This window comes from Papio anubis, chromosome 11, assembly GCF_008728515.1.
Source record: "Papio anubis isolate 15944 chromosome 11, Panubis1.0, whole genome shotgun sequence".
NCBI classification, from domain to species: Eukaryota; Metazoa; Chordata; class Mammalia; order Primates; family Cercopithecidae; genus Papio; species Papio anubis.
Genome location: NC_044986.1, coordinates 82,798,281 through 82,819,717, shown reverse-complemented (window position 1 = coordinate 82,819,717; position 21,437 = coordinate 82,798,281). Strand labels below are relative to the sequence as shown.

The window sequence follows — 21,437 nt, the reverse complement described above, 5'->3', positions numbered from 1 at the left end:
GAATTATAGGCTAAGTTATGTTCTCACAAAATGCCAACTACTGCATTTTATGTTTTTTTGCACGAAATTTTTAGAACTTACAACCAAGTTATGCTATTTCCTGGTGGTATTCTGAAGTGACAGTTACCTACTTTTAATAAAACCGTGGCTACCAATTAAGCTTTGAAGTTATACTCACAGTAGTGGTGTGCATCATTCTCCATGAAGACAGGAATTGACAATTTCTTCATAAAAATGGCAGCTGTCTTTTTAAAAGTCATTACTACCTGTAGTACGCAATTGATTCAGGCAAAGAAGAAAGACTTTGCAGTTTTATTTCTCCCTATTAGCTGTGGATTAGATTTCTGCACAGTGTTTCATATTGAATATTACAATTTCTAGTTCTTGATAGTACAGACACTGTTGGTTTTAATTTAGGAGTTTCTGTAGTCTTCCTTCAAATAATTCAATACTCTGAATATTTAACATGTGTTATGTTTTTTGTGTATTATTATGCTTAAAAGGAAGTTGTAAAGAGCTGAAAGATTCTTTGTAAGACTTTTCTTCTTCCTGCTTCTGATTCCAATTGTCTTTTATACAAATCCTTTAAAGAAATTTTTGATAATCCAGATCCAAAGTGTTTTTTCTACTTCCCCCTTTTGAATTGCCAGTAAAGTACTGTGCATACATACACACACAGTTATGCATTGCAGTACTTCTTCAGAGTTCATTTAGTTGTACTTCATGCTGATTGATTGAATTACTGGTGATATCCTTGGGTGGGTAAGTCTGGGTGAACTCTGATCAGCTTACTATTTTTGTCTTCATATAGCACATAGTTTTTGAAACATATAAATAAATTTGCTCTTGTTGTTTATAAAGTATTTATGGCTTAAAAGCATTCCTTTTTTTGGCCAGGCGTGGTGGCTCATGCCAGTAATCCCAGCACTTGGGAGACCGAGGCGGGTGGATCACCTGAGGTCAGGAGTTCCAGACCAGCCTGGCCAACATGGCAAAACCCCGTCTCTACTAAAAATACAAAAATTAGCCGGGTGTGGTGGTGGGCGTTTGTAATCCCAGCTACTCGGGAGGCTGAGGCAGGAGAATCACTTGAACCCTCGAGGCGGAGGTCGCAGTGAGCTGAGGTTACAGTGAGCCGAGGTTGCACCATTGCACTCCAGCCTGGGCAACAAGAGCGAAACTTTGTCTCAAAAACAAAACCAAACCAAACCTTTTCCTTTTGTTCCTCCTTTTATGACACAGCCCAGTGAGTGGGGGATAACATAATGTTGTCACTTTTTTTTTTGAAATGGAGTGTAACTCTATCATCCAGACTGGAGTGCAGTGGTACAGTCGTGGCTCACTGCAACCTTCATCTCCCAAGGCTCAAGTTATTCTCCTTCCTTAGCGTCCTGGAGTAGCTGGGATTACAGACGAGTGCCACCACACCCAGCTAATTTTTTTGTATTTTTAGTAGAGATGGAGTTTCACCATGTTGGGCAGGCTGGTCTCCGGACCTCAAGTGATCTGCCCACCTCAGCCTCCCAAAGTGCTGGGATTACAGACACGAGCCACCATACGTGGCCTTTTCCTCTGATTTATAGTTGTGATTCAGTAATCCAATCGGTTAACAGCAACCTTTGTGGTGTTACTGTAAAAACCCATTTTTGTCCATTGTTTTTATAGAAGCTATATTATCTCTCATGGAGAAATGCCCCATCAGTTTGTCACTGGAATATTTTTTCCTTAGCTTTAATGGAATGCCACATTTGAGGTTTTTCTTTCTTATGCCCTTGGAGCACTGAATATAAAAGAATAATATATTTAAGATTACTACTAGTATTGAAATATGCTAAAATGGATCTGAATATTTAGAATGTTAGATTATTATTATGAACTTTTTGCTTATTTTGTTCTAAGTATTTTTCTCATTAATTTACCTAGCAAACAGAATCCACCCTTTTTTTTTTTTTTTTTTTGAATACAGGATCTCGCTCTGTCACCCAGGCTGGAGTGCAGTAGTGTGATCTTGGCTCACTGCAGCCTCCACTTCCTGGACTCAGGAGGTGATCCTCCCACCTCAACCTCTTGAGTAGCTGGGACCACAGGCACATGCCATCATGCCCAGCTAATTTTTGTATTTTTTTGTAGAGACCGAGTTTCATCGTGTTGCACAGGCTGTAAACTCCTGGGCTTAAGACATCTGTCTCCCTTGGCCTCCCAACTTGCTGGGATTATAGGCAAGAGCCACCATGCCTAGCCACAATATGTATATTTTTTAACACAGGAAAAAGTTTAGGAATTGGGTTTATATGCTGTATCTACTTTGCTTTGCTTTCTTTTCTTTTCTTTTTTTTGAGACAGAGTTTCACTCATTGCTCAGCGTGGAGTTCAATGGCACAATCTCAGTTCACAGCAACCTCTGTCTCCCAGGTTCAAGCAATTCTACTTCCTTAGCCTCCTGAGTAGTGGGGATTACAGGCACCTACCACCACACCTGGCTAATTTAAAAAATATTTTTAGTAGAGAGGGGGTTTTACCATGTTGGCCTGGCTGGTTTCAAACTCCTGACCTCAAACTCCTGATCTGTCTGCCTCGGCCTCCCAAAGTGCTAGGATTACAGGCGTGAGGCACTATGCCCGGCCTGTATCTGCTTTTTTGTTGCCCAGGCTGGAGTGCAATGGAGCGATCCTGACTCACTGCAGCCTCCACCTTCTGGGTTCAAGCGATTCTCCTGCCTCAGCCTCCCAAGTAGCTGGGACTACAGTGCCTGCCACCACACCCGGCTAATTTTTTGTATTTAGTAGAGATGGGGCTTCACCACGTTGGTCAGGCTGGTCTCGAACTACTGACCTCAGGTGATCCACCTGCCTTGGCCTCCCAAAATGCTGAGATTACAGACATGAGCCACTGCGCCTGGCCCTTTATCTGCTTTTCAAACAAGAATAAAATTAAGAAGATTAAAGACAATCCTGGTGGTGCAATCAGAATGACTCTGTTAACATTTAGCTAGGTTGCTAAATGGTAAGGGTGACTTTTGATTTTCCATGGAAAGTTTATTGCTATATGATATTTTTACATATTTTGTACACACACAATCACTTTCTTTTTTTTTTTTTTTTTTGAGGCAGTCTTGCTCTATCCACCCAGGCTGAAGTGCAGTGGCGGATCTGCGGCTCACTGCAAGCTCCGCCTCGGGTTCATGCCATTCTCCTGCCTCAGCCTCCCGAGTAGCTGGGACTACAGGCACCCGCCACCTGCGCCCGGCTGGTTTTTGTAATTTTTAGTAGAGATGGGGTTTCACCGTGTTAGCCAGGATGGTCTCGATCTCCTGACCTCGTGATCCGCCCGTCTCGGCCTCCCAAAGTGCTGGGATTACAGGCTTGAGCCACCGCGCCCGGCCACAATCACTTTCATTAAGTGAAATTAGCGTGTGACATACCACTGTTGTGTGCTTTACATACACAATTCACTTGGGAGCATGTGGAATTATTATACTGTTTTGGAATGATGTAAAGAGCTCAGTCAGTGTTCCTTTTCTGTCTTTCCCTGTTTCTACCCCTCTCTGCTGTGCGTGTATGTTAGCCATACACAGATATTACTTATTTTAATTTTTAGTAAGATGTGTCTTCAATATCCCTCCTCCGGTAATAAACCCTATATTAATCTTGTAAGACTTTGAAATAAAAGTCAAGAAAAAGTTCTGATGGGACTACTTCCTTTAGATTGCTTATTAGTATTAAAATGGTAAAACATCAAAAGCTTTAAAACTAATAGTGTTACTGAATTGCCTTGTTCAGCAGCATAACCAATAGTTCAGCTTTAATATGACCTTTTGATATAAATATTCAGTTATTCTCTATGCTGTCATGCTTCAAGGACTTTTGAGATGAATGGACACATCAGTTATTCCATTTGTTTATCATATTCTTTATTAGGTAGTTAGGCTATATATTTCTATTTTCTTATGAATGTGTTAGACTTAAACTGAGCAGCACATCATCACATAACAATTATTAATAATATTTAATACTTACAAAGCACTTTTTTCTTTTCTTTTTTTTTTTTTTTTTTTTTTTTTTTTTTTGGGGACTGAGTCTGGCTCTGTAAGCCCAGGCTGGAGTGCAGTGGCGGGATCTCAGCTCACTGCAAGCTCCGCCTCCCGGGTTTCGCCATTCTCCTGCCTCAGCCTCGGATAGCTGGGACCACAGGCGCCCGCCACCTGCGCCCGGCTAGTTTTTGTATTTTTTTTAGTAGAGGCGAGAGGGTTTCACCGTGTTAGCCAGGATGGTCTCGATCTCCTGACCTTGTGATCCGCCCGTCTCAGCCTCCCAAAGTGCTGGGATTACAGGCTTGAGCCACCGCGCCCGGCTCTTTTTTTTTTTTTTAAAGAGTCTCACTTTGTCGCCTAGGCTGGAGTGCAGTGGCGCAATCTTGGCTCACTGCAACCTCTGCCTTCCGGGGTCAACCGATTTTCCCGCCTCAGCCTCCTGAGTAGCTGGGACTACAGGTACTCACCACCATGCTCGGCTCTTTTTTGTATTTTTAGTAGAGACGGGGTTTCATCCTGTTGGCCAGACTGGTCTCAAACTCCTGACCTCAGGTAATCCACCCACCTCGGCCTCCCAGAGTGCTGGGATTATAGGTGTGAGCCACCACAGCCAGCAGCACATATTCTTTCAGGGACTCTTACAGTGTTTTAATTTAGAACTTTGAGCCGCACTAGTATTTTGTTGGCTGTGGAACTAGGTAACTAGATTATTACCTGTAGTCAATGCTTTTTAAAAAATAATTTCTCTTTTTGTTTCTTTAATTTCTTTAATTTTATTTTTTGTAAAGAACAGGGTCTTGCTTTCTTGCCCAGGCTGGTCTTGAACTCCTGGCTTCAAGTGATTTTCCTGCCTCAGCCTAGAGGGATGCTGCAATTACCAGCATGAGCCACTCTGCCTATCCCAGTCAGTGCTTTTTAAAAAGAAGTAAAATGCTTGAGCTTTGAGGCACTCGTTCTTGCCAAAAGGCTGTTGTTACCAAAGCCTGGACTCTGAGTATGCTTGAGGTACTAAAGGTAGTTCAAATCAGGGATCCATAACTAGCACACAAGTTATATAGCTGGTCTTTGAAAAGAATGGAAGGAATAGAGAGGTAGGTTTTAAAATTTATGTTCAGTCCACTTTATGTGTTGTGTCTCAGGAAGCCAGATCAAGTCATTGCATGAGTGCATAAATTGTTTCAGATTGCTAATGCTGCATCATGTTATGCAAACCTGGCATATAAGAATGATGGGTTTGTATACACAATTCAAATAAGAGTTTTTCTACTTTATTAAAGATAATATATAAAAAGCTAACCATGGCTGGGCGCGGTGGCTCAAGCCTGTAATCCCAGCACTTTGGGAGGCCGAGACGGGCGGATCACGAGGTCAGGAGATCGAGACCATCCTGGCTAACACGGTGAAACCCCATCTCTACTAAAAATTACAAAAAACTAGCCGGGCGAGGTGGCGGGTGCCTGTAGTCCCAGCTACTCCGGAGGCTGAGGCAGGAGAATGGCATGAACCCGGGAGGCGGAGCTTGCAGTGAGCCGAGATCCGGCCACTGCACTCCAGCCTGGGTGACAGAGCAAGACTCCGTCTCAAAAAAAAAAAAAAAAAGCTAACCATTAGTTCACACTAATGCTTAATGCTAATTATGTTGCTTCATTGCAGCTAGGAAGGGGAGATAAGTTTTTTAATGTAGATTTTTTGACGTTCTTGAAGTACGGTTTTCCACTTGTCTTATTTTTGTGTTGTACCGAAAATAAGATTAGTTTCATAAGAGAAAATCTCTAATTTGACCAAACCATTTCTTTGAAGTTCAAAACATAATTTAACATCACATTTGTAGAGGATAGAATGAGGTGTGACCTTTCTATCTTGTCAGTCGTTGTAATTATGCAGTTTTCTCTTGAAAGTGAGGGTTTTGTTCTTTTACTTGATTTGATTTTGTAGGTTTACTGTCATTTATTCTCAGTTCTGAAATTCTGTGTTAAAACTGAAAATCCCCCTCTATAAGTTTAAGTAAATTGATGGGGCAGCACAATAACCTGAATTGATGTGAGGGACTTTACATCCTTGTCCTGCTTAGTGTGACATTTTGCTGCAGAAATCATGTATGTTTTTACATGGTACTTTCTTGGATCCCACTGTATCTTGGAATATATGGTATATGTATTGTATTTACCTTGATAAAATTTGAGAACTCTTGAGTGGTGGCACACATCTGACTGCAGTGGTTTGCTTTAAATGAGTGCATTATCTGTCATAAACTGCTGGATTCCCATTGTTGGAATGTTGTGAGGCATGAATTGGTAGTAGGAAGAATAACGTTTTACTACAGAACACGTTGAACTATTATTATTATCATCATTACTATTTTTTAAATTTTTTTGAGATGGGGTCTTGCTTTGTCACCCAGGTTGGTCTTGAACTCCTGGTCTCAAGTGATCCTCCTGCCTCACTCTCCCAAAGTGTTGGAATTACAGGCATGAGCCAGCATGCCCAGCCCATGTTGAGTTAAATGTGTTGATTACTTAGTCAGTAAGCCTAGAAAGAGGTTTACTATTTTTTTTTTTTTGAGACGGAATCTCACTCTGTCACCCAGGCTGGAGTGCAGTGACTCAGTCTCAGCTCACTGCAACCTCTGCCTCCAGGTTCAGGTGATTCTCCTGCCTCAGCCTCCCAAGTAGCTGGGATTACAGACGCCTGCCACCATGCCCAGCTAATTTTTTAAATTTTTAGTAGAGACGGGGTTTCACTATGTTGGCCAGGCTCGTCTCAAACTCCTGACCTCAAGTGACCCGCCTTGGCCTCCCAAAGTGCTAGGATTACAGGCATGAGCCACCGTGTCTGGCCTAGGTTTACTTTCAAGTGCCATCTTTTCTTGGTTAGTCATAGTTGCACAGAGCGTAGTTACTGATTTTGTGACCTAGTACTACAGGGATTATATTTGCCATAGACATGAGAATAGGAACTATGGTGGGACTATTCCCAGTATCCATCCTGCTGTTTCTAGGACATGTTTATGCATATAAATTATTCTTTATGATTTTTAGTTTATTGAGAGTCTTTTATAAGGATGGAAGCAGTTGATCTTTCTCTCATTTCTCTAGTCACCCACAAAAGCTGTATATAATGCCAGACATTGGAATCATCCAGATTCAGAAGAACTGCCTGGGCCACCAGTAGTAAAACCTCAGAGTGTCACAGTAAGTGAACTGTACTTATTTATTTTGTGTTTTTTTGTTTGTTTGTTTTTGTTTTTTTTTGAGACGGAGTCTCGCTGTGCTCCCAGGCTGGAGTGCAGTGGCGTGATCTCGGCTCACTGCAAGCTCCGCCTCCCGGGTTCACGCCATTCTCCCGCCTCAGCCTCCCAAGTAGCTGAGACTACAGGCGCCCGCCACCACGCCCGGCTAGTTTTTTGTATTTTTAGTAGAGACGGGGTTTCACCATGTTAGCCAGGATAGTCTCGATCTCCTGACCTCGTGATCCACCCGCCTCGGCCTCCCAAAGTGCTGGGATTACAGGCTTGAGCCACCGCGCCCGGCCTATTTTGTGTTTTTTAATAAGATGTAATTTAAACAATAACTCTTTTAATTCATAATTTGTAAATCTTTGACTTTTCTATTTAACGGTTTATTTTGGCTTTCTTTACTGAAACTTAGTAGTTTCAGTTTAATTCATTGGAAAACCGAGGATTGTCAATAAGATAGCAGAAATTCTAGTGCTAGGTTAAACAATGAAAGCCATAAAAAATAAGGCTCTTGTTACTCATGATCCACATTTCATGGAATTTATAGTATTTAGTGTTTAAGAGCAAGATTGTCCATATTTGATGTTTGTATAAGAGCTATATTGTATATTATATCCTGTATATATTTCTAAGTGGCTTTCAGTGCTTAATTTGCTTTTCAGAGGCAAATCTCTTCCTGTATTCCAGTAATACTTTTCAATCCAAAACATTAGGAAAAAGATTCTTAGCAACTTACTTTCTCCAGAATGACTGATAATATCATACATGATTTCTAGGTTAACAGTAAAGCTTCACTCATCTGGAGTTATCAAGTAAATTAGTTCTTTATAACAACAAGAAATTTGGGGATAAAGTCTTTCTAAAGTATAATGTACAGTTCCCTGTTTTCTTAAACTGATTAGACTCCTTTCGATAGTATAAAGAAATCATTTTGCATATTAGTAGTAATATAGCATGCTTCTGTTATAGCTATTTGTTTCTACCCTAAACTACTTCACACTCTTGTGCTATTAAAATTCTTTTGACTCTGTCTAGTTTTTCTGTCCTGTCCCTTTCTGCTTATAAAAGCTATTTTTGCATGCAATTGTGGTTCTTTAGTCTTTCTAATGGTACTAGAGACAAACGACAAATTGTGAAATAAAAAGTTTAAAAAAGACCAGAAGGAATCCTTGAGTGGTTCTTCTGTGTGCAGACAGACATATGTCTTACCTGTTAGTGCATGGAATTCAAAGTATTTCTAAAGACCTTTGAGAGGCCTCCCTGCTCCCCGCTTTTTGAAAAGCTTTATTTACTTTTTTTGGAAGCTGAATTTGCCAGATAGATGAGATGTTCCTATTTTTATATATTTATTTAGAACAACTAATTTAATACCTTTATTAATAGGTGAGGCTGTCTTCAAAGGAACCAAATCAAAAAGATGATGGAGTTTTTAAGGCTCCTGCGCCACCATCCAAAGTGATAAAAACTGTGACAATACCTACTCAGCCCTACCAAGATATAGTTACTGCACTGAAATGCAGACGAGAAGACAAAGAAGTAAGCAGCCATATACAGTGTTTACTGCATGTTGATAGATTTTTGTATGTAACATTTAGCCTTTTAATATCTTCAACAAGTATCAGTATACTGATACTCAGTTTTGAACCACAAACTTCTTTTGTCCTACCATCATCATTGTTCTAAAAATATTTTTGTTGCCATCTAAGGAACTATTTTATGCACTTATGTAAAAGTACAGTGAGCCCATTGTTTTAAATATGCTAGTTCCTAGTTAAAAAGGGGTGAACTTTTTTTTTCTTGGCAGTTATATACTGTTGTTCAGCACGTGAAGCACTTCAATGATGTCGTAGAATTTGGTGAAAATCAAGAGTTCACTGATGACATTGAGTACTTGTTAAGTGGCTTAAAGAGCACTCAGCCTCTAAACACACGTTGCCTTAGGTAAGATCTTATTTTTATATTTTATAATTATGTGCATGCTGTATTAAATTTTTTCAACTAGATGTTGTCCAAAAAGCCAAACATTTTTTATTTTGTTATGATGGGGAGTATATATAGCCAGTGATACGTTAAAATGCTATCCATTTCTTTAGAAAGAATTTGATTCTACATGATAGAGGGAAAGCTGGATGGTGAGAGCCTTTTTTTAGCATAGCATAGGCTTCAGTTTTCAAGTGCTTAAAAAAAAAAAAAAGCATTATGCTAAAGCATCTTTTTGTCCTGTATGGTGGCTCATACCTATAATCCCAGCATTTTGGGAAGCCAAGTTGGGAGGATCATGTGTGTCCGAGAGTTCGAGACCACCTTGGGCAACATTGTGAGACCCCATGTCTACAAAAAGTAAAAAATTAACGAGTCATGGTGGCATATGCCTGTAGTTCTAGCTACTTGGGAGGCTGAGGTGACAGGGTGGCTTGAGCCTGTGATCATGCCATTGCACTCCAGCCTGGGTGATAGAGTGAGGTGAGGCCCTGTCTCCAAAAAAAGAAAGAAAAAAATAGCAGAAAGAAATAAAGTAAATAACTTTTTAAAAAGATATTTTAAGTTCTTTTTACCTCTGATGTTTAAGTAATAAATTAGATTTATTTAAGCATATTGTGATCTGAGTGCTTACATTTGCACCCAAATGCTCAAAATAAAAAGATGATCTTTTGTATTTCCTAATGGATTGATTGAATACTATAATTTTGATTGAATTTTTCAGTCATTTGTAGTATATCCAATCAAATATAATTATAATTTTTATCAGAAGTATTATGAAAGGCAGTTCAGATTTTAAGCTTGTAATGGTAGTAGTAATGTAAGGAATGCACTAAAGACAGTTACGTTATTTTTTAAAAATACAGTGTACCTAATCATGCACTAGGCATCAGTATGTTTTTAATAGTGTGTTTTGCCTATGGTTTTTATATTGTGATCATGTATGGGCAGTGCTTTGACCCTTTTACCCCCTTCCTATTTGCTGGTTTTGGTATTACACAAACTAAAAACTAATGTACTAGCTGTTTCCAGTCCCCCTAACCTACTCTATTTTCTTGTAGTGTTATTAGCTTGGCTACTAAATGTGCCATGCCCAGCTTTCGAATGCACCTGAGAGCACATGGGATGGTAGCAATGGTCTTTAAAACCTTGGATGATTCCCAGCACCATCAGGTATTTTTAAGTTTCCGAGATTGAGAAGCCTTATATTGAAAACTACTAGTCTATTTGGCTATCAAAAAATATCTTCACTGAATAGTCTATAAATATATCCTAATTACAGATTGAGTTCATTTTATTTGCTAAATTTGTAGTGCTTATGGCCAGAAGTTTTTGCTTAATACTTATTTTCTCATGAAAACATTTTTTCTTAATTTGTCATTTTATACTATTAAAATTGTATTTTGTTATCTTAGCTAACGTAGTATATTGATACTGAATTCTGTAAGCATGATTTTCTCTATAATCAGAAAGCACTGAGAAGAATCTTTTAATATTATTTGATACTAATGAATGGAAAAAAACTGGTTCGGAAATGCAGCCCTAATTTTTTAGAAACGTTTTTGTCCAGGGTTGAATCTGGAACATGGCCTCATTGTGATGAGGAATAAATTCTTCATTTTCCTTGCCTTTGATGCTTTTGCTTAATAATAAACATAATAACAAAAGTTATTAAGTTTAACATTTTTCAAAATTAGAAGAGAGTAACCATCATTGCTAATTATTATCATTAGTAGTATTTTGAGATGGCCTTACTGTATTTTTGTTAAAGAAATTATGTTCTAAATACAGGTTAGGCGATAAATAATTTAATACTGCATCTTCTGGGCTGGGTGCAGTGGCTCATGCCTGTAATTCCAGCACTTTGGGAGGCCACAGTGGGCGAATCACCTCAGGTTAGGAGTTTGAGATCAGCCTGGCCAACACGGCAAAACCCCAACTCTACTAAAAATACAAAAAATTAGCTGGGTATGGTGGCGGGCACCTGTAATCCCAGCTACTTGGGAGGTTGAGGCAGGATAATTGCTTGAACCTGGGAGGTGGAGGTTGCAGTGAGCCGAGATTGCACCACTGCACTCTAGTCTGGGCGACAGAGCGAGACTCCTTCTCAAAAAAAACCCCAAAAACCTGCATCTTAGGAAACCTAAAGTAATGCACTTAACCCTGAGTGAGCATAACTCTTTACTCAGTTGTAGCAGCTACAGAATAATAATGGAGAAAAAGTGAGCACTAAGAAGTTAGTTCGTTAGCTAGGCATGGTGACTCACACCTGTAATCTCAGCACTTTGGGAGGCTGAGGCAGGTGGATCACTTGAGGTCAGGAGCTTGAGACCAGCCTGGCCAACATGATGGAACACTGACTCTACTAAAAATATAAAAATTAGCCAGGTGTGGTGGCATGCATCTGTAGTCCCAGCTGCTCGGGAGGCTGAGGCAGGAGAATCGCTTGAACCTGGGACACGGAGGTTGCAGTGATCCAAGGTCGTACCACTGCACTCCAGCCTGGGAGACAGAGCAAAATTCTGTCTTAAAAGAAGTTAGTTTGTCGCTAGGCAAGGTGGTGTGCATTTATAAGTCCCAGCTACTCTGGAGACTTAAGGTGGGAGGATCTCTTGAGCCCAGGAGTTCAGATCCATTTTGGGAAACCTAGTGAAACCTCATCTCTTAAAAACAAACAAAAAATAGAATTTGCTTTATTATGCAGTTAACAGTGAACTTAGACATTATAGTGTGTGATTTTAAGGGCAGTGGATCCCCAATGGCCTTTACTATGGCATCCTAATTTCCAAAAATAATTTGCTATATAAACATTTAATCAGACACCTGGTCTGATGCTTCTCTACTTCTGGGGGCTCAAAGTTTAAATCTTTAGATAGTTGCATTTTCTGTATATTGAAATAAGTGTAAGTACAGAATATCTCAAGTGTTGGGATATCCCAAATGTAAGACCTTTTTTTTGTATTCACATTTATCTAGAATATTTCACCTTCAGTATTTTTAGATTGTGTTAGTAGAGTGTCCTGGCCAGGTGCGGTGGCTCACACCTATAATCCTAGCACTTTGGGAAGCTGAGATGGGCAGATTGCCTGAGCTCAGGAGTTTGAGACCAGCCTGGGCAACATGTGAAACCCCATCTCTATTAAAAATGCAAAAAGTTACCCGGGCGTGATGGTGCGTGCCTGTAATCCCAGCTACTCAGGAGGCCGAGGCACAATAACTGCTGGAACCCAGGAGGTGGAGGTTACAGTGAGCCGAGATCGTGCCACTGCACTCCAGCCTGGGCAACAGAGCGAGACTCCCTCTCAAAAAAAAAAAAAAAAAAAAAAGTAGAGTGTGCTGACTTAACTACCTGATCTGAGTGATTTTGAGACAGTTTATTAATGATTTAAAAAATTATTTGGTTCAACCAGAGTTGATTGGTTTATTTTATTTTTTTAAGTGATCCTCCCAACTCAGCCTCTCAAGTAACTGGGACTACAGGCTCCTGCCACTATGCCAGGCTAGTTTTTGTATTTTATTTTGTTTTGTTTTATTTTATTTTTTATTTTTTTATTTTATTTCATTTATTTTGAGATAGAGTCTCACTCTGTCACCCAGGCAGGAGTGCAGTGACACAATCTCAGCTCACTGCAGCCTCCGCCTCCTGGGTTCAAGTGATTGTCCTGCCTCAGCCTCCCGAGTAGCTGGGATGACAGACGAGCGTCACCATGCCCAGCTAATTTTTTTGTATTTTTAGTAGAGACGGGGTTTCATCATGTTGGCCAGGCTGGTCTTGAACTCCCGACCTTAGGTGATCTGCCTGCCCCAGCCTCCCAAAGTTCTGGGATTAACAGACGTGAGCCACTGCGCCCAGCCTAATTTTTGTATTTTTAATAGAGACGAGGTTTCACCATGTTACCAGGTTGATCTCGATCACCTTACCTCAGGTGATCTGCCCGCCTCAGCCTCCCAAAGTGCTGGGATTACAGGTGTGAGCCACCACGCCTAGCAATTGGTTTATTTTAAAGAAATCCAAATAAGTGTATTTCAGCATCCTGGGTTTATATACAGATGTAAACACAGCTGTGTTTTCCAAGGGAAAAAAATGTGTTAAGGGTTTGATATAGATTTAAAATTATTATTTAAATTATTGATTTTAAACTGAAATATGACTACTATGTCATAAAGAATAGGCTGGGCGTGGTGGGTCACGCCTGTAATCTTAGCACTTTGAGAGGCCAAAGTGGGTGTATCACTTGACCTCAGGTGTTCAGAACCAGCCTCGGCAACATGGTGAAACCCCCTCTACAAAAAAATAGAAGAAAATCAGCTGGGCATGGTGGCGTCTGCCGATTGTCCCAGGTACTTGGGAGGCTGAAGTGGGGAGGATTGCTTGAGTCCAGACAGATAAGGCTTCAGTGAGCTGATGTGGTGCCACTGCAGTCTAGTCTGGATGACAAAGTGAAACCTTGTCTCAAAAAGAAAAAAAATGAGGTATGTCATAATAGAATTTATATATATATATATACTCACACACACATATCTGTAAAAATGTTCTATAAACTCTTCATTTAGCACAGAATAGCCAAATAAATATTTAACTCAGCTTATATTCTTCTAGCTATCAGGCATTCATGTATGGAGGATCCATTGAAAGGAAAATTTTAAGCAACAGCGTTTAATTTTTTAAACATGTTTCTTCAGAATATTTTTAGAGTGGGGCCGGGTGCGGTGGCTCACACCTGTAATCCCAACACTTTGGGAGGCCAAGCTGGGCGGATCACGAGGTCAGGAGATCAAGACCATCCTGGCTAACACAGTGAAACCCCATCTCTACTAAAAAAAAAATTCAAAAAATAAGCTGGGCGTGGTGGTGCATACCTGTAGTCCCAGCTACTCAGGAGGCTGAGGCAAGAGAATGACGTGAACTCGGAAGGTGGAGGCTGCAGTGAACTGAGATTGCACCACTGCACTCCAACCTGGGCAACAGAGTGAGACTCCATCTCAAAAAAAAAAAGAATATTTTTAGAGGGACCACTGAATAAAACATTTTTGAAGTTTCCAACATGGTTAGTAATATGTTTTAAGTGTTCTAACTTGTAAACAAAAGTCATTAACCATCTTATTTCCTGAGATGTCAGGAGTTGCTTACATGAACTTTTTTTTTCCTTTTCCTTTTTTTGGCCTGTTGAAGAATCTGTCCCTGTGTACAGCTGCCCTCATGTATATACTGAGTAGAGATCGTTTGAACATGGATCTTGATAGAGCTAGCTTAGATCTAATGATTCGACTTTTGGAACTGGAACAAGATGCTTCGTCAGCCAAGCTACTGAATGAAAAAGATATGAACAAAATTAAAGAAAAAATCCGAAGGCTCTGTGAAACTGTACACAACAAGCATCTTGATCTAGAAAATATAACGGTGGGTTCCTTCTTCCTTCCTTCTAAGATGAGAATTACTTTCATAAAGTCTTTGGTTAGTTACAGCAGCTGTGTGACTGTGGGCAAATTATTTTAACTCTAACCTTGGTTTACAGTTTGGCAAATTTTTTAGGTTTAGATCTGAGCATAATTTCCTTCCTTGCCTGAACTTCCTAAACTAGTTTATCTGTATTTGGGCTTTTTGCCCAGTAAATAGTTGCATTTTCTGTTGCATTTTTTCTAATCCTTTTCTCTTTATTTTTTATTTTTTAAGGAAAAAATGGGCCGGGCACAGTGGCTCATGCCTGTAATAACCAGCATTTTGAGAGGCCGAAGCAGGTGGATTGCCTGAACCTGGGAGTTTGGGTCCAGCTTGGGTGACAGGGGGAAACCCCAGCTCTACAGAAAATACAAAAAAGTTAGCCAGATATGGTGGTGTGCACCTGTAGTCCCAGCTACTCAGGAGGCTTAGGTTGGGGGAATATCCTGAGCCAAGGGAGTTTTAGGGTACAGCGAGCCGAGGTTGTGCCCCTGCACTCCAGCCTGGGTGGCAGAATGAGATCGTCTCAAAAAAAAAAGGGTAGAAACTACATTTAGGCTATTAGGAATTTGAATTCTTATTCTCCATGGATTTCAGGAATAAAAGTTTCAGAGGATTTACATCTGCCATTTTCTTTTTTAATTTTTATTTTATAATAATGGTAATAATTATTATTTTTTGAGACAGGGTCTTGCTCTGTTTCCCAGGCTGGAGGGCAGTGGTGCAGTCATAGCTCATTGCAGCCTCAAACCCCTAGGCTAAAGTGATCCTCCCACCTCAGCGCCCCAAGTAGCTGGGACTACAGGTGTATACCACCATATCTGGCTAACTTTTGTATTTTTAGTAGAGGCGGGGTTTTCGCCATGTTGCCCAGGCTGGTTTTGAACTCGTGGGCTCAAGCGATCTCCCCTCAGCCTCTCAAAGTGTTGGGATTACAGGCGTGAGCCACCACCCCTGCCATAACTGCCATTTTCAATTGGCAAGCATCTATTTATTCCAGAGTACCTCAGGGTGTCTCACTGCTTCATGGGACTTGAAGAACCCTGAAGACACGACAAGGAAGATTCCTAGGCACCTCGCCTCCCCTGAGGTGGTATTCCTTATAATTTAGTCATGGCCTGTAGCTGCTGTTAATGCTCATCACGATGCCCCATGTGTGAGATGGCTATTCCATTTTTGCTTTAGTTCAGTTCTGCTTTCTTCTGACTTTTTACTTGTACAATCAATAATGTTCCAATGGTTTCTAGGCCAGTAGAAGATAATTGGCCTGTGATTTTGAAAACAAACAAACAAAAAGAATATTTATTATAAAGTAACCTGGTTTTCAGACATTTCCAACATCAAAACTATATAAACATTGGTTATTGTCTACTGGTTCACAATGGACAAGTCTATGCAAACGTACCCCCAAAGTCCAAGGAAGCCGAGAGGCCGAAGAGTCTGACAAATCCAGTGTTTTAGAAAGAAACATTTAAGGCCGGGCGCGGTGGCTCAAGCCTGTAATCCCAGCACTTTGGGAGGCCGAGACGGGCGGATCACGAGGTCAGGAGATCGAGACCATCCTGGCTAACACGGTGAAACCCCGTCTCTACTAAAAATACAAAAACTTAGCCGGGCGAGGTGGCGGGCGCCTGTAGTCCCAGCTACTCGGGAGGCTGAGGCAGGAGAATGGCGTAAACCCGGGAGGCGGAGCTTGCAGTGAGCTGAGATCCGGCCACTGCACTCCAGCCTGGGTGACAGAGCGAGACTCCGTCTCAAAAAAAAAAAAAAAGAAAGAAACATTTAAGAGGGACTTACGAACAAAAGCCGTATCTGTATCTCGGGATCCCCATGCCATTACACCCCACATCCAGGGTTTATATGCTATATGGAAAGCGTAATTCAGAATGGATGTGTAGGGCTGTTGAAGTACACCAGGGTTGTTTGACGTAAGGGCAGGATATACAGTAAGTACCTGATTTTACATAAGGAACAATGGGTAAACTGGAAATTTTAGAGGCTTTCCTGAACAGATGTTAATTAATCAGAAGCCAGGCTGGGCGGTGTGGCTCATGCCTATAATCCCAGCATTTTGGGAGGCTGAGGCAGGCGGCTCACCTGAGACCAGGAGTTCAAGACCAATTTGGCCAGTATGGTGAAATCCGGTCTCTACTAAAAATACAAAAATTAGCTGTGCATGGTAGTGGGTGCCTGTATTCCCAGCTACTTGGGAGTCTGAGGCACAAGAATTTCTTGAACCTGGAACCTAAGAGGCAAGGTGGAGGTTTCAGTGAGCTGAGATTGGCGCCACTGCACTCTATCCTGGGCAACAGAGCAAGACTGTGTCTCCAAAAAAAAAAAAAAAAAAAAAAAGGCCAGTGTCTCCACACCTCCACACTTACTTAACTGAAGACTGCAGCATTTGCCACAAAAATTTGTAGGATGCTTTGTGCTAGCCAGATGTGACTTAAGGCTCTTGCTCTATTCTCTATTTTAATTAAGGTAAAGGTGGTAATACATTCTGGTTACGGTGGAGGATGGGAGAGCAATTTAACTTTAAACAGCAAGGTACAAAACTGACATGTATTCGGTACTTTTCACTTTATAAGATTGTGGAGAGAGGTGGTGTGCTCAGATGGCAAATCATGAAGTCTTGCCCCTGTCGCCCAGGCCAGAGTGCAGTGGTGTGATCTCGTCTCACTGCAGCCTCTGCCTCCTGGGTTCAAGCGATTCTTGTGCGTCAGCCTCTTGAATAGCTGGGATTACAGGCGTGTGCCATCACACTCAGCTAATTTTCTTGTATTATTAGTAGAGACGGGGTTTTGCTATGTTGGCCAAGCTGGTCTCAAACTCCTGATCTCGGGTGACCTGCCCTCCTCGGCCTTCCTGGGATTACAAACATGAGCCACTGCGCCTGTCCAAAATATCTGTAATTTTTATTTACTTCTATATTTTTACAGTGTCTACTAATTTTTTCATGCTATAAAAGAATAAATTTGAGCCTATAATTTTTATTTGCCTGCATAGTTGGATGAATGTGCATTTAGTTTTTTGTCTGTATTCAACATTTAGATTCATTTCAGGTATGCTGTTAAATAACATGATAAACTTGATAATTGGATTTGTCTTATATTTTGTTGAATTTATTAGGATGATAAATACCAGAATAGAAACTTTCCTACACTGTATTAAATAGTTTACTCATATGATTAAGCCAGAGCACAGTTGTCAATTTTAGGATTCCTCTTTTTCCCCACTAATGTTAGCTATTCTTGAATATTTTTGTTTTAAATTGTACAGTAGATTTACTATGTTGTTTTGTACAATGAATATCCTCTACGCATTAGTTTTGTTACTAGTTGCTTACTTTCTTGAATATATTGGTATTGCTGATTTCCCATGAAAAGATAATTTAAAATAGTAATATAGTCATGCTTTGCGTCATGACAGATATGTTCTAAAAATGCATCGTTAGGTGATTTTGTTGTTGTGTGAACATCAGAGTGTACTTACACAGACCTAGAAGTTATAACCTACCACACATCTCGACTATATGGTAAAACCTGTTGCTTTTAGGGTGCAAACCTGTATAGCATGTTACTATATTGAACACTGAAGGTAGTTGGAACACAATGGTGGTAAAATTTGTGCATCTAAACATAAAGATACAGTAAAAATATGATATAAAAGATTTAAAAAGATACACCTATATGGACACTTACCATGAGTAGAGCTTGCAGGACTGGAAGTTGCTCTGTGTAAGTCAGTGAGTGATGAGTGAATGCGAAGGCCGAGGACATTATTGCACACTACTACAGACTTGATAAACACCATACACTCTGGCTCCCTTAAGTTTAACTCTTGACTCTTTTATAATAACACTTAGCTTAAAACACAAATTGTATAGATCTACAAAAATATTCTGTGAGCTTTTTTCTGCTTTTAAAATTATTTTTTAACTTTTAAAACTTTTTTTGTTAAAAATGAAGACGACACACACACTTTAACCTAGGTCCACACAGGGTCAAGATTATCAATATGATTGTCTTCCACCTCCATATCTTGTCCCATTGGAAGGTTTTAGGGGCAGTAAAACTTGCATGGAGGTGTCATCTCCTGTGATAACAATGCCTTGACCTGGAATACCTTCTGAAGGACCTGCCTGGGGGCTCCCCCGCACTGCCTTGAAACTCTCTGGCTCTGTCAACCTGGCTGGAGTGCAGTAGCGCCATCTCAGCTCACTGCAACCTCCGCCTCCTGGGTTCAAGTGACCCTTGTGCCTCAGCCTCCCAAAGTGCTAGGATTACAGGTGTCAGCCACCTCGTGGCCTGTTGCTCTTATTTTCTGATTAGTGATTTGACTGTGCTTTAACTCTGAGGACTATTCCAGTTTTCAAATAAAATGCTTGAATAGTAGGCTGTTTTTACATGCTAGCTTATAGTATACTGAATATAGCCTAAAATATCAAAGAATCGTTTTTATGCCAATAGAAACAAAACCAAAACTTACTAAAAAGACTCGAGTTTTAATTATTAATATCACATTACCATCACCTTTCTTCTAAACAAAGAGTGCCTCATTAGGCTTCAGCTTTGCCAGTATGACTCATGAATTAACACACCCGAACCAATCTAAATTACTCTTTGAGGGACAGAATGAAAAATGGGCACAATTGAATCTGTTTTTTGTGGTATTGGATTCTAGTTCTGTATTTGTCACCTTGGAGAACTTTTTTTTTTTTTGAGACGGAGTCTCACTTTGTCGGCCAGGCTGGAGTATAGTGGCACAAATCTTGGCTTGCTGCAACCTTGGCCTCCCGGGTTCAAGCAATTCTTCCTGCTTCAGCCTCCCGAGTAGCTGGCATTACAGGCGCCCACCACCACGCCCAGCCAATTTTTGTATTTTTAGTAGAAATGGGGTTTTACCATGTTGGCCAGGCTGGTCTTGAACTCCTGACCTCAGGTGATCAGCCCGCCTCGGTCTCCCAAAGTGCTGGGATTACAGGCTTGAGCCACCACACCTGGCCGAGAACAACTTTTTTTAAAAGAAGTAGATTAAAATATTCTAGATCTCTTCTAAATGTGCAATCCTAAGGTTTTCACTGGTAATATCTGTTATTTGTGTTTCTAAATATCTAATTTTTGTGCAGTTTTCAAATAGACCTGATAATGTAAACCATCATCTTTCGAAAGGGAGAAATTTAGGGAGAAAAATCAGATCTTGTCAGTCTTTGCTAGTTAAAGAGCGTTTCTTTTGTTATGCTGAAGTTCCTTTATTACAGCAGGAACCAAATTGCTGTTTGTTGGGAAGTGGCTGTCTGCTTTAAAAAGAAAAACAACAGCCAAAGTGAAATAAAGAGCAATAAAAACTTTACTCAGATTGTGAATGTGGCTCTTAGCTTTTGTACCAGAAGGTGGTGGTCCTAAAGCATTATTTGTATACAGTTTTGTTATCATGGCCACATGATGAATATCTGAGCTGCTAAGCCTGCAGTATGCCCTTTAAAACTAGTCAGTCTGCAACACTAAAATGAACAAAAGATTTGTATGCAGAATAGACAAAATACACCGAATAATAAGAAAAGACAATCAGTCTTGCAGGAAAATATGGAAAGAATAATGAACAGGAGTCTCATATTAGAAACATAATATGTGAAAAACTGTTCAAGGTTATTGTAGTTGTAAAAATACAAACAAAAGCAATATGTTACCATTTTGTGTCCTCAGACAAAAATGTTAAGTGATAACTTGTGCTTTTGAAGATTCAGGGCAACTGACTTTGCTCCTGAGAGTGTTACTTGTTAAATCCATTGCGGTAAATTAATCCAATATTGATTTACAGTTAAAAAATACATGTACCCTTTGACTTAGCAGTTCCACACTTCTATACTGTAGAAATAAGAGTACCTATATATATGTATAATATTAAACTGATAAATGATAGGCTAATAGCACATTTTCTCTATGAAAAGCTGGTTAAACTTTGTTCAATGTAGACTATTCTGATAAAATTGAAAATTAGTTCAATTTTATGTATAAAAGTAGTATTAAAAAACTACATGTAGCATGCAGTAAAGTTTTGTAAAGAAACAATTTCTAGACTTATTGCTGAAAGTTAATATTCGTTAATGATGCTTCTGGTTTTTAGACTGGGCATTTAGCTATGGAGACATTACTGTCCCTTACTTCTAAACGAGCAGGAGACTGGTTTAAAGAAGAACTCCGGCTTTTGGGTGGTCTGGATCATATTGTAGATAAAGGTATGATATTCACATTTATAATGTTTTTATATATTATTTAAAGCCTGAAGAAAATACTCCATTGACATACTTCAAAAAATAATTGTGTCCGTTTGGAAATGTCTATTTTTTTTTTTAGTAGCATCCTGCAAATTTCTAACATTTAAAGAAGCGACCGGCTGGGCGCGGTGGCTCACGCCTGTAATCCCAGCACTTTGGGAGGCCGAGGCGGGCGGATCACCTGAGGTCAGGATTTTGAAACCAGCCTGACCCACATGGAGAAACCCCGTCTCTACTAAAAATACAAAACTAGCCAGGCGTGGTGCTGCATACTTGTAATCCCAGCTACTTGGGAGGCTGAGGCAGGACAATTGCTTGAACATGGGAGGCGGAGGTTGCAGTGAGCTGAGATTGTGCCATTGCACTCCAGCCTGGGCAACAAGAGTGAAACTCTGTCTCAAAAAAAAAAAAAAAAAAAAAAAAGGCCATTAACATTTTGATCTTGGGGGATTATGGAAACAAAATAATTACAGAG

At 40.2% G+C, this 21,437-nt stretch overlaps 1 protein-coding gene across 6 annotated transcripts in view; it reads left to right on the top strand.

The window, feature by feature from the left end:
- WAPL (WAPL cohesin release factor) overlaps positions 1–21,437 on the top strand; it is an 87,583-nt gene that overhangs the window by 43,257 nt on the left and 22,889 nt on the right. For 5 of the 6 annotated variants that reach the window (XM_021943328.2, XM_021943326.2, XM_021943325.2 and 2 more), the window contains exons 5-10: positions 7,126–7,221; positions 8,649–8,801; positions 9,070–9,206; positions 10,307–10,418; positions 14,419–14,646; positions 20,812–20,923. In XM_021943328.2, the coding sequence (XP_021799020.1) occupies positions 7,126–7,221; positions 8,649–8,801; positions 9,070–9,206; positions 10,307–10,418; positions 14,419–14,646; positions 20,812–20,923 (838 nt within the window). The remainder of the gene's footprint in view (positions 1–7,125; positions 7,222–8,648; positions 8,802–9,069; positions 9,207–10,306; positions 10,419–14,418; positions 14,647–20,811; positions 20,924–21,437) is intronic. The other variant, XM_021943327.2, reaches the window with a different exon arrangement.